The sequence below is a fragment of the Rhinolophus ferrumequinum genome, chromosome 20 (assembly GCF_004115265.2).
Source record: "Rhinolophus ferrumequinum isolate MPI-CBG mRhiFer1 chromosome 20, mRhiFer1_v1.p, whole genome shotgun sequence".
In the NCBI taxonomy this organism is placed as follows: Eukaryota; Metazoa; Chordata; class Mammalia; order Chiroptera; family Rhinolophidae; genus Rhinolophus; species Rhinolophus ferrumequinum.
Window position 1 is genome coordinate 37856294 of NC_046303.1, and position 14339 is coordinate 37870632.

At 36.2% G+C, this 14339-nt stretch overlaps 1 protein-coding gene across 1 annotated transcript in view; it reads right to left on the bottom strand.

The window, feature by feature from the left end:
* Positions 1–14339, bottom strand: part of DMTF1 (cyclin D binding myb like transcription factor 1) — a 44843-nt gene that overhangs the window by 25944 nt on the left and 4560 nt on the right. The window contains 3 exon segments of the mRNA XM_033088847.1: positions 4489–4611; positions 6377–6493; positions 7620–7742. Of these exon segments, the coding sequence (XP_032944738.1) occupies positions 4489–4611; positions 6377–6485 (232 nt within the window). The 5' untranslated portion in view covers positions 6486–6493; positions 7620–7742.

Here is a 14339-nt window from a genome sequence, read left to right on the forward strand (position 1 = left end):
GAAGGAAAGCCAAGTGCACAGGCTGTGAGATGGGGGCATGCCTGGATTTTCCTAGGAATAGCAAGGAGGGCAGTATGGCCAAAGCAGACTGAACAAAAACAGTAAGATATTGTGTGGGGACTTGTAGGCCACTGTAAAGACTTTGGCTTTAACTCTAACAGGAAACCACTGGAAGATTTATTTAGAGTAGTGATATAATTTGACTTTTATTTTAACAGGATCACTCTGGCTGCTATGGGGAAAACAGTATGAAGGGCAGCAAGTGCTGGAGTGAGATGATTTAAGAAGCCTATTCAGTAATCACGGTAAGAGGTCAGTGGCTTGGATCTGAATGAAGGCAAGTGAGGCTGATGAGAAGTAGTTCGAATAATGGATATATTTTGATAGTAGTGCCAATAAAATTTGCAGATAAACCAAATATGAAAGAAATGGAAAAGTCAAGTGTTATACTGTTTTATGCTTTTTAAAAAAAATTTTGTTGGGTTAACAATGTCTTGTTTTTTTTCCCAGGACCCATCAACTCCAAGTCAAGTCGTCGTCCTTCAATCTAGTTGTGGAGGGCACAGTTCAGCTCCAAGTCCAGTAGCCGTTTTCAATTAGTTGCAGGGGGTGCAGCCTACCATCCTACGTGGGAATCGAACCGGCAACCTTGTTGTTAAGAGCACACGCTCTAACCAACTGAGTTAACCAGCCGCCCCTATTTTATGTTTTTTTTCCTAATCTTAGCTACTGAAAAAAATATACTTGCCATTAATGAGACGGGGAACATTGTAGAAGAAGTAAATGTAAGAATTTAGGAAGTTTCAAGAACTCAGTTTTAAACATATTGGTTTGAGATACCTACTAAACAGCTAGAGTTAAGAGGCTGGGAGTCGTCATCAGAGGCAGGATTTAAAATCATGAATTCTAAGGACGAAGTAAAAACAGAAAACAGAAGTAGTCTAAGAACTCAGTCCTAGGGCACTCCACATCTTTTAGAGATTGGGGAGATATGCACAAGTCAGCATAAGTGACTGGTAAAGAATGGACACAAAAGTAGAAGAAAACTAGAGGAATATGTTCCCTGGAAGGCAAGTGACAAAATGTTTCAGGGAGCAGGGAGTGATAAATATTGTCAAAAGTATGAATTGATCAAATAAGATGAAGACTGAAAAAAAAAATCACCACTGGATTTAGTAACAAGACGGTCTATGGAGACCTGGGAAGAACAGTTTTGGAGATGTGATACAGGTGAAAGGCGGACTGAAGAGGATTTAAGGAAGAATGGAAGAGGAAGAAATGAAGACAAGTATAGGCAATTCTTTCATGGTATTCTGCTCTTAAGGAAAAAAGAAAAACTGGATGGGAGACAAAAGTGGGCTAATGGGACTTTCTTATTCTAAAGAATAAATTTCAGTTTGTTTGTAATGCTAATGAGAGTAATTTAGATGCCCATCATCTAGAGATGGACAAACTGATGATTCAGAAGAGAAAAGGAAAGAACTGTGCAACAATGTCCCTGAGTAGGCAAAAGGGGTGGGATCTAATAAATCAAAGGGAGGACCTTAGTTAGGAAAAAAGATATAATACATGGATATAGATATTTGTGATAGGGAAAACTTACAGAAATTATTTTCTGGCTACTTCAACTTTCTCAGTAAAGTAGGAAGCAAGGTTATCAGTTGAGAGTAAAAATGGTGGAGGAAGTATTGGACGTTTTGGGATGTATGACACCATCGTTTCAAAGTGGAAAAAGAACACTTCTAGAGAAGTATGGTGTGACTGGCAGGCAACATCATGAACCCACTTCAAATTAATGGTCATCAATTTAAAGTGAGACCAGTCAGCCTGCTTGTGCTGTTTTTCTCTGATCAGGTATAGACATAAATAAGGCAGACAGATGTAACTAGGGTTGTGGTTTCATCAAAGAACATAGAAGTGAGGGAAGGAAAAAAGGACTTGACAGTAACCATGAAACTGAAACTGGGTAAGGAGAAAACAGGATACAGTGGAGAAGGAACAAAGGAAAAATGATAAGATCAATGAATCCCAGTGGGACAAAGGATCACAGGAGTTCGAAAGTATTAGAGGAAGCTGGAAACACAGGAAGTAGTGGTAGGAAAACAAAGTCTGAAGTAGATCACAAATAGACTCCACAGTTAATAGGCAATAGCAAGAGTGGCAACAGGAATGGTAAGTGAAGTGTGGAGACAACAGGAGTAGGAGGCTAAGGTATTGCAACAATCATCTAAATGAATAACCACCGAGTTATAATTGCATAAGGAATGGAGTAAATATGGTGGTAGATGACGGCAAAAAGCAGATTTCAGTAAATGATTAAGACTGATTACCATGAGAGTAAAGAGGACTTTTAAGGCTTGGACAGATACAGTTTATCAGTTTTATAAAGCATGTAAAGAAAACCTGAATATTAAAATTAAACTTTAAGTTAAATCTTTAAACATTAATATTCACCTCCACAAAGTCAGCAAATGACTTGCCCATTTAATCAATCCCAGATGACAGTGACAGATATAGGACTTGCTGCTTTTATGTGACTTTTTTTAAATGTGGAAACTTTCCTAAGTTGATTTTATAAACATACTTTTTACAAATCCAGGAACCAAGTAAATACTTGAGGCCCACTTTTCACAAATTCAACCTTATCTTGAGTATTAGGCTCCAGAATGCCCTCCATACGTATTTTGCTATGGCCCAACATCAAGCAGCTCATGTATTTTTATGTCAACACATTCCTATTACCTTAGCCAGTTAACTGAATATAGTATAAAGGATTCAGTCTACCATAAACTGGAATGAAATATCAAGTATAACTTGACCGTATGATCATGACCAAGGCACGCTACTTTAACCAAATGAATTAACCAGTCAAAATAATCATTAAAAAATTCTGGCTTAATAAAATAAGTAAGTCCTGGGGATATAATATACAGCATAGTGACTATAGTTAATAATACTGTTACTATATATTTGAAAGTTGCTAAGAGAGTAGATCTTAAAAGTTCTCATCACAAGAAAAAAAATCTGTAACTTATGTGTGGTGATGGATGTTAACTAGACTTATTGTGGTGATCATTTCATAACATATACGTAAACCGTACCATGTTGTACACCTGAAACAAATGTTACATGTAAATTATATCTGAATAAAATAAAATTCTACCTTAGAAAACATCCATATAGGATTCCATCTATACAGGTAGGCCAATCAAGTTTTAAAATTAAATCACAATGTAATGACAGTCAAATGAGGAAAGAGTTTAAAAAAATCTTATGAATCATCATTAGGAGGAAAGATCATTTAGTTAGAAATAGATTGTATATGTCACAACTGACACAATATTAACATTAACACTAAAGTCTCATAGTAAAATGATATAAAAGCGTTTCTTTTCTATAAATTTAATAAACAATTAAACTCTAAATACAGAGTATGTATCTACTTGTGAAGACATGATTTTCCATGATGAAAACTTAGTTTCCTCCACTAGATGAAGATGTGATTTTGCTTGATGTGAGTGCAAAACGAAAGCTCTTGGATATGGCAAGACTCTCCATTATGCAGAATGCCACCAACAGCCAGCCTTGAATGCCAACCCATTGCCATGGACTAAGACATGTATCCCAGTTTGTGGGGCCCCCATAGTTCAACAGGAGTCCATACTTTTTGCTAAACAAATCAGAAATATAATCTAATGTTATAGTTGGCGTGTTGTAGTCTTTTGCCAATAGAATTCCACTTGAAATAATATACCTCCTTAGAATCCAGTCTACTCTAAATGATCTTGGAATATAAACATGCTAAAAACATTGTTAGTGAGAATAAACTAATCAGACTACCACCGAATTTCCATTTGGCTATATATCATCTGAAGAGACAGTAGAGCATTGGGATTAAAAGTATGAACTAAGGAACCAGACAGAACACCTGGGTATGACCTTGGGCAATTATACCTCTTCTGCCTCAGTTTCCTCATTTGTAAAATAGGTATAATAATAATACCTGCTCTATAGCATGCTTTCTCAATGAGGGCAAATATGCTTCTGGGGTGTGTGTACGTGAGAAAACCTTATTCTCTTTATTAACAAAGCAAGGACATACACAGTACATTAAAAAAAACAAAAAACAGTGTATCTGTGGTATTAAAACTTCATGGGGTGAGGACAATTTGAAAAAAAAAAATGTTTAAAAGAAGGCTCCTGGATGGGGGTGAAGGGACAATAAGAAAAAATGAAAGGTTGAGAAGATTAAATTAGACAACATATTAAATTAGACAACATATGTAAAAGCATTTATAACCACTCCTGACATGTAAATAAGTGCTCATTGTGAAATAAGTGCTCATTGTGTTAGTTAAAAATAAGTTTTTCTTGACTAAATGAAGAGAAACAGAATGGGTCTAAGTCTACCTTCAAATGCCAATTCAATCTCTTGCAAGCAAATTTGATTTCAAAAGGGAATTCTGTTCTTAATATACAGTGACTTACGTGGAAGTGCAACAACTGATATGCAAGGAGTAGAATCATCAATACTCTGATCATCCTCAGAAGACAAACAAAGCCTTTTATGTGGAGGTTCAGTACTATCTTCTGAGTCTACTTCATCAGCTTCTAATGAAACAAAAACAAAAACAAAAAATCTCACAACCTTCAAACCAATCTTCAAGGAATACACAAAATCTTCAAGTAGTGACTGAAAAATTACCTTACCAATTTGCTCAGGTAACCAAACCCAGCTGTACCAGCAGGATTCAAAACAACACTGCCTTCTCTATGTCTAGTGCAATACCTCAGTTTCTATTCTTAAGACAAGGAACTATGACAAAGGTACCACTTTTTAAATGTCACACTATTGTACTGTCAATTATCTGGCTTTCCAAATATTTCAATGTAAAGACAAGGGGTGGCTATTTAATTCATTCACAAATATTTAATGAATGCCTACTATGTGCTAAGTGATGGGAAGAGAATAATGAAACACCCTGACTGTCAAGGAGCTCACAGTGTGGTGGCGATAATGAAACTAACAATTTCAAAACAGTCTAATAAGAGCTAGGAAGGCAGAATGAAGAGGCTGTTATGTGAGCACAGAGGAGAGGCATTTAATTTAGACTGGAGGTGAAGGGAGGTTTCCTGGAGGTGTCCTGAACTTGAAAGGGAAACAGAAGCAGGGGGAAATGATTACTACTGGCAGTAGGAGTAACATGTGCAATGACACTGAGGTATGTAAAGCTTAAGGCAGGTTAGGAAAATAAAAACAGTTGTGAACTGTTGAATATAAATACATGAAATGTGGCAGGAAGTAAGGCTGGAAGAAAAGCGAGACGATGGGAGGCCTGCGTGTCAAATTAAAGAACCTGAATTATATTCTAAAAACCACAGTAAACTTTAAAAAACCTTACGCTGTTGAGTACCATGACTAACGCCATCGGCAGTTTAAAAGATGAATCAGAGGTGGGAGACCAGTTAAAGGTTATTAGAGCTACCTAGCTGAGAAACTTCACTAAAGATGGGGGACTTGAGACAGAGAGGAAGGAATAGATTTAAGAAACATAATTCTATTAACTAGTATTCATGATGGGATGAATGTGGGAGATTTATTCCTACCCATATTTATGATCTGGGATACTAGATACTAGTAACGAAATTGAGGAAGGAAAGGAGAACCAGGTCTGGAAATTTTGTGAATGAATTTAGTTTGTGACATGTGAACTTTAAGATGCCTATGAGAAACACAGAAAATTCAGAAGAAAGATAGATGTTGAAATCATTTTTACAGGTAGATGGTAGTTAAAACCACAAGTTTAAATGAAATAACCCAGGGATTATGTATGAAGTGAAAAGAGAGGGCAGAACCAAAGATGAACAGAAAGAACTTAAAGCAAAATAAATAATAAATTATAAATAAGGAATAGGTAGAGAAATAACGAAAATCACAAGCTTGAAGGCTTTGAATCTTAATTCACTACACACGATCATATTAAGTCTTATTCAGATAGTCATACAAAATTCTCTAACACAGGTTCTAGCAACAAAGGTCATCCATTCGTATTGACATAACTATCTCTATATTTTCTATCATACATATACTCTGGTATCAAACGGTATCAAAGAGGAAGTGCATTATAGTTAGTCCATCATCATCTTTGGAGGCTCAACAGATTCTGCTTATAAAATAGACACCCGTAAAGGTTAAAATTTATGATAAATTAAAAAATATACCAAAGTATATTTAAAAAGTATAAAAATAAAAATTAAGATTAATTCATGATCCAAAATGACAACCTCCTTTTCTACTGTCCTAGCCTAAACTGTCTATCTGGATGACTGAGATTAAAGGTGACATTATTCACAATTATGTCAGCTTGTTCCCTACCATTCTGAGGGCAATGAAGAATGAGGTTCCCGTCTGTGTCCCGAGTCAAAGTCACAGAGTTCACAGTTTCTACTGTTACTGTGTCAGAATCCTCTTCAACTGTGCTCATACTCAAATCTGTACAAGAAGAGATTTCAGATTAGGATTTAAAAAATTATTTCCAAAATGAACATAAAGTAACCCCTTATTTCCCCCCACCTTCCTCTGCAAAACCCCCACAATTTGTATCTTCCTACAGTGTTCTTTAAGTGAAATGGCAATGACAGTTCAGATTTCAAACATTGTTTTTCAAAAGTTTATACCCATTATTAGAATTAGATGTAATAATCAGCAACAATCTGACTGCTATGATTACTGAAAAACTTACAGCATTCACTTTTTAAAATTATTTTTACCACATGCAATGGAAGAGAATCTGTTCTAAGTTGTGTGTCATGTCAGCAAAACTCTCACCATTTTTAGTTATTTTTTTTATTAGCAGCTTTGTGATATATTTAAATAGGTGTTTAACTTCTGATTGTTTAGTAAAACTTTCGTGAAAACTTTTATCTAAATCTGAGAATTACTTCTCCAAAAGACGTTTTATAAGTATTTAAGCTCTATTATGACGACGAACAGGAACACTAAATAATTCTTCTCAAAGTAGTTTTCATAATATTAAACAAGTGCATACACCCATCATTGATGAAATTGCTTTTCCAATAAATATGAAGCTAGGCCTTCTTTTGAAATAGATAACTATTTTTGTTTAATGTGTCTTTACCTATTTTACACAGAATACAGTATTCATTGGTTGACGGTGAAATGTACTGAATTATAATCAGTGGCCTGGTTGAAGACTTCAGGCTTACCTTATATAATATTCTATGAAGGTCTTGCCTCAATACTGTTTTTTTACCAACTACATAATACAGAGGACATAAGCCTTGATGTGTATTGAACTAATAACAATATTTATTTGGCTCCTACACCCAAGGTATTATTAGTCTGTTCATGTATTTACCTTTTACACAAATGCATTTTCCCTAAGCAGAAAAACTTAAGATGTATTAACATTTACTTAGTGAAGATCCAGTAATTCATTAAAGTTTTACTATACAAATTACTGTTTTAAAAGGACACCATTTATTTTACAATAGTAAAGATGCCATTCCCAAATTAAAGATAAATGGAAATCATGATATAGTTATGATTAAAATTTGCAAATCATGAGGTGAGGTCCTTGGAACAAAGGCAGGCTTACCTAGCAAACAGATGGATCAGCTACAGCCCTTCCCACAGAATCAAGTCGCCTTCCCTTAGCCACCAGCATCACCTTCATGTTATCCAGATTGTCTCTCCCCCATGTTCCTATGACTGCAACACTCTGAAAAAGTAACAGCATTAAACAATAAGGCTTATAAGAACAATTGTGTGCGAGCAGTATGCTTTTGACACTCTAGCCTCAAACCTCTGTGATGTGTCAATTAGAAGAATGACAAAACCAGAATTCTTCTCAAGTAGACCTTTAGGAAATCAATATCTAAAAATATTTCCCAGTGAAGGGCAGAAATGAGATCCTATAATCACTAAGTCAGTGCATAGGCAATTTCTCAACCCAGTGGTCCCTCATCAGGCCATCAAACATTCTTAGGAAAAAAAAAGGTTGAACTATGCTAGTGGTTCTATGAACTGTAGATCTAGGTAGATGAAACATGACCCAGGGTGTACATCAACCAATACAGTACCATAAATATTACCAGTATTTTTTCTTTATAATAATTAACATCTCTCTTTATGTAATACCATATTTCACCTTAAAGCATTAAAAATTATGTAATATCTGTGAACAACCCTGCCTAGGGATCTATGGAAAAAAAAATCATAAACAATCAGGCCAGAAAAGGAAGCTTTTGAATGCAATGTGAAACTTACAAAACTTGAAATGACTAATTTGGAAAGGTTTCTTTCAATAGGCTTATCTTCATCCCAAGGGGTCAACAACAACACACACAAAAAAACACAGTAGGGTTTGAGATTCAAGGGGGGTATTTCAGCAAAAGCTAAGGATTAAAATTCCCGTTTGTAGTATTCTAATTAGAACTCCTCTCCAAGATGGTTATATTTGAGAACTGCTTTACATAAATAAGTCTGCAGTGAAAAAGGTACAGCTCCTGCTAGGGAAACCTTCAGTCAGCTATTAGATTTCATGTTGTTCTCATTTCTGAATCCATCAGATTTTTTTTAAAAAGCTGGTTTGTAAGTATTACCTACAGTAAAAGATAGAGAAATGAAATGCTAACAACCACCACCAAGTTAAAAGCACACATAAACTTTCCAAAACCAGAGTTCATTCGCTTTGGTGTGCTCGACTATAGTGTAGGAGGAATTTTTATATCCTACTTTTTAGAGTTCATTCATATTGAAGTGTGGGGAAACCAAGTTAGGTATTAACTGATGTTTTCTGTATCATTTAAAATTAAAATTATACTGCATAAAAATTTGACATTATTTAACAATTACTCTATCACTGGATATTTATGTTGTTCCCAATTTTCCATTTCCTTAAAATATATTGAAACATTTATATGCTCTATTTTCTTAAATAACATTAGTGAAAATTATTAGATCAAATAATACGACAAAATGAACTCAAGTCATATTGCAATTTAAATTTATATTGAGGTGTAAACTCTACTCCTGGTAACATTGCCAGTATTTTTATTTACAAAGAAACCACAAAGCGAAAAACAGCACAACTGCTCATTTGATAGGTGCAAAATGGTTACTGGGTTAGTATTTAGTCATCTCAGGACCCAACTTAATCTAAAATTTTGAGTAAATTAAATGAGTGGATTAGAGAAGACCTGGTGAGATAATAGTACAAGGAAGGAGTTTGAGTTTGAAATAGCTGAAGTATAGGATTCCTCTACTATCTGAAAATAGAGGGTTCCTATGAAATTTTTTGTAAGGCGAAATGGTGTAAAGTGAAGAAGCAATTACCACTAATTTACATGAAAAAATTTCTGAATGTTCTCAGACCCAAAAAGTAACTTAACCAAATCATGCCAAACACAGGCATATCTTATTTTGTTACTTTGCAGATACTGCATTTAAAAAAAAAACAAAAAAGAACGAATTGAAGGTTTGTGGTGACTGCTGAGCAACTGACCAACCACTTTCCCAACAGTATTTGCTCACTTCATATCTCTGTGTCACATTTTGGTAATTCTTGCCATATTTCAAACCTTTTCGTTAGTGTTATATTTGTTATGGTGCTCTGTGATCAGCGATCATTGATGGTACTACTGTGATTATTTTGGGGTGCCACAAACTGCCCCATGAGATGGGGAATTTAACTGATAAATGTGTGTTCTGACTGCTCCACCAACTGGCTGTTCCCCATCTCTCTCCCTCTCCTCAGGGCTTCCCTATTCCAAGACACAACAATATTGAAATTAGTAAGCCTACAATGGCCTCTAAGTGGTTAAAAGAAAGGAAGAGTGGCATGTCTCTCACTTTAAATTAAAAGCTGGAAATGACTAAGGTTCGGAAGGAAAGCATGTCGAAAGCCAAGACAGGCTGAAACCTAGGCCTCTTGTGCCAAAGTCAGCCAAGCTGGGAATGAAAACGAAAAATTCTGGAAGGAAATTAAGAGTGCTACCCCAGTGAGCACACAAATGATAAGAAAGCGAAACAGCCTTATTCCTGATATGGAGAGTGTTTTAGTGGTCTGGATAAAAGATCAAACCAGCCACATTACCTTAAGCCAACGCCTAATCCAGAGCAAGGCCCTAACTCTCCTTACTTCTGTGAAGGCTGACAGAGGTGAAGAGGCTGCAGAAGAAAAGTTTGAAGCTAGGAGAGGTTGGTTCACGAGACGTAAGGAAAGAAGCCGTCTTCATAACATAAAAGTGTAAGGTGAAGCAGCAAGTGCTGATGTAGAAGCTGCAGCAAGTTACCCAGAAGGTCTAGCTAATTAACAAAGGAGGAGTCACTAAACACCAGATTTTCAATGTATAAGAAAACAGCCTTAGTTTGAAAGAAGATGCCCTCTAGGGCTGTCATCGCCAGAGAAATCAATGCCTGGCTTCAAAGCTTCAAAGGACAGGCTCACTCTCGTTAGAGGTTAATGCAGCTGGTGACTTTACATTGAAGCCAGTGCTCATTCACCAATCTGAAAATCCCAGGGCCCTTAGGAATTATGCTCAATGTGCTCTGCGTGCTACAAATCGAACACAGCCTCGGTGAGAGCATATCCATTTACAACATGGTGTATTAAATATCTTAAGCCCACCGTTGAGAGTTACTGCTCAGAAAAAGATTCCTTTCAAATTACTGCTGCTCTTTGACAATTCACCTGGTCACCCAACAGCTCTGATGGAGATGTACGAGATTAATGTTGTTTTCATTGATAACACAATATCCATTCTGCAGCTCATGTATCAAATTTTAACTTTCAAACCTTATTAAGAAACACCGGGGGTGCAAAAAAAAAATTTTATATACATGACTTGTACTCATCTTTTTGCTATCGGTATATATTACAATTTTAATAGTTTTTTCTTTTCTTAAAATGTGTATATACTTTTTTGGCACCCTCTGTATTTTTGTAAGGCTATAGCTGTCTAGATAGTGATTCTTCCTCTGATGGGTCTGGGCAGTCAACTGAAAACCTTCTGGAAAGGATTCACCATTCTAGATGCCATTAAGAACATTCATGATTCATGGGAGGAGGTAAAAATATCAACATTAACAGGAGTTTGGAAGAAGTTGATTTTCTCATGAATGACTTTGAGGGGTTCAAGACTTCAGTGGAGAAATAAAGTGCAGATGTGGGGGAAATGGCAAGAGAACTAGAATTAAAAGTGCAGCCTGAAGATGTGACTGAACAGCTGCAATCTGATGAAAACATTTGAATGGATGAAGAACTGCTTCATACTGATGAGTAAAGAAAGAGGTTTCCCGAGATGCAATCTACTCCTGGTGAAGATGCTGTGAAGACTGTTGAAACGACAACAAAGTATTTAGAATATTCATAAACTTAGCTGATAAAGTAGAGGCAGGGTTTCAGAGGATTGACTCCAATTTTGAAAGAAGTTCTGCTGTGGGTAAAATGCTATGAAATGGCATCTCATGCACAGGTAAATTGTTCATGAAAGGAAGTCAATCAATGTGGCAAACCTCATTATCTTATTTTAAGAAATTGACACAGCTACCCCAAGTCTCAGCAACCTGGTCAGCAGCCATCAACATCAAAGAAAGACTCTCAACCAGCAAAAAGATTATGACTCGCTGAAAGTTCAGATGATGGTTAGCACTTTTTAGCAAGTACTTATAATGGTTTGTACACTCTTTTTTTTAGATATGATGCTATCGAACACTTACTACAGTACAGTGCAAACATAACTTTTACACGCACTGAGAAGACTGAAAAAATCCGAGTGACTTGTTTTACTGCAGTGATCTGGAGCTGAACCTGCAGTACCTCCAAAGTATGCTTGTATGTTTATTAGGTCCAGTTTTATGCAAAGTTTAACACCCTTACAAGCTCCGAGGCTTTTCCAACACCTTAGGATACATCTTGCTTATGGACGCACAAAATAAATCGAGATAATGCAGACACTCACAGTTTGAAGGTATGGTAGCTGGATGCTGAGATGCTACTTTAATTGCCTCAACAGCAAGATGAAGACACACCCCTACAAGTATGTGACAGCAAGCCAGTGAAAGGATTAAGAGCAAAGCTCCCCCCAAGGTGGGATCTAATTGGGCCTCTTGGAGAGAGGAAAAAAAAAAAGGAGCTGGTATGGCAGAAGCTTTTGAGTAACAAGGCGACTAGCTGAATTTAAGGCTGGAGATACAGACCACACAAGGCCTTATAAATCCTTCGAGGGTTTTAAGTTTGAAAATATAATTTAGTTTTAAAAGATCACCCAGACTGTAGTATGGAGAATGAATAAGTTAGGAAGACAATCGGTTGTCCAAGACCTGTCACTTGGAACAGGTGGCAGAAAGGAGGAGGCTGACGTAAGATATAATTTGGAGACAGTGTTGACAGGATTTGCTGTCTGAAGAGGTGACGGAGATTTAAGAGAAGGGGAGCTATCACAAGATGATTCCTAGGCTTTGGACTTCTTAACTGAGTGAGTTTTGTAACAGTAAGAATATATTTTATTAAATGTTTTTATTACTACTAGTATTAATAATTAAAGATATAAGGCATCCAAATGAAAATGTCAGGTTGATAGTTGGAAGCTGGGATTCCACAGGCAAGAATTAGACCTATAAACCTGAGTTCATGGCATACTAGTTGTTTCTCAAGATCACCCCGAGAGGTTACAGAAGACATTCCAGCTATGGAGCACTCTAACAGGTGAAGTCAAGCGATACATAAACAAGCCAAGGAGACTGAAAAGGACCAGCGAGCAGTACAGGATGAAAACTAAGATGTGTTAACTAAGAGGCACCAGAGTGTTTTTCAAGGAGCATCAAGTAGTCAACTCTGTGAAGTACTGCTGAGAGGGTAAGATGATAGAGAAGTGACTATCTGATCTGGCAGTACGAAGAACATTGGTGACCTTAATGTAAGTAGTTTCAGGGGAGTAGTGGGGTCAGACGCCCTACTGAAATACAGAGAATTAGAAGTAGGGAAGACAATACAAACCAGTCTTTTATGAGGTTTAGTTTTCAAGGTAAGTAGAGTTGAGAGCATACTGGCTAACATAGGGTCAAGACAGATGTTATTCAGAAGAGAGTGTCTGTATGGATACGACTATCAGTGACTGAGAAACATTGGTGAACAAATCAACTTATGATAGTAAAGTACTAAGTTGAGCATTTTACTGCCTTGTATTCTTATTCCTTACACATGAAACTATACTTAACTTCAGGACAGATTCCCCATTTGGTTTATCATGGAAATGTCAGAAAATATCTCCAAGTCTACCATCAATTTTTTAGCTCTCTTTGGGGTAACTAAGTACCCACTGTCAGCCCACTTACATCTTCCTTTTTTTCTGTAATGAGTTAGTTATACCACATGTACTATTTTTACATTAACTAGAAATAAAGGAAAAAAAAATTAATAGCCATTTAATTAGTGAAATGACACTTCGGCATGTTTCCATCATTTGGTGGATATCTCAAACAGCAACAATACCCTCATAAAATCAAGGAAAGAATACCTCAAATGTGCTACAAAACATTCATAATGGAGTAATTATACATACTCACATTTAAATGAGAAATATAATTGTTTTCATTTGTAGCTCCCAATGAACAAGATTCTATTTAATGTAGAACAAAAAAAGAACAACTCTTGGATCTGTTATTTAACACAGAATTTAAAGAAATGAGTCCTTCATCCTACTCCATTCCAGTACTGATGTAAAGCTTTTACTCAGTGGATTATTTCAGACAGGTATCTCCATCAATTGAGTCTACATAACTGTTCTGCTTTTCCAGGCAATTAAGTGCCAAATATCTTCTAAAACCTAGGGAAAAAAAAAATCAAGAACTGACATTTCTCCCTAGTTTTGAGACTAATTTTGCAGATAAATTTGTATCAATTCCCATACACAGTACAAGTGGGTAAGGGTATAGATTCTATTGGTGGAGATCATGAGAAGCACAGGAACTTTTGCTGACCCTAGATGTTTGGAGTTATGATTCTACATTGACAGATGGAATCAGACTACATGGTGTGAAAAACATTTGGTAATACACTTTTTAAGAGGAAATCAAGCAAGCTACAGAACATACAGCACCAGAATTTTATTAAGGATTGAGAACCATCAGATAAGAGGCAAAGTATCTGGCATAGTTCAAGCAATAAGACAGCAAGACCACATTTAGTTTTCTGATGTCTTTTTTTCCTAACCCAGTATATAAGAAATTACTCATATTCCTCAGTAACTTTTTTGTGATCTCCCAAGTCTTTCATCATTGTATTAACACACCCCTTTTGGTTGTTTTTACAATA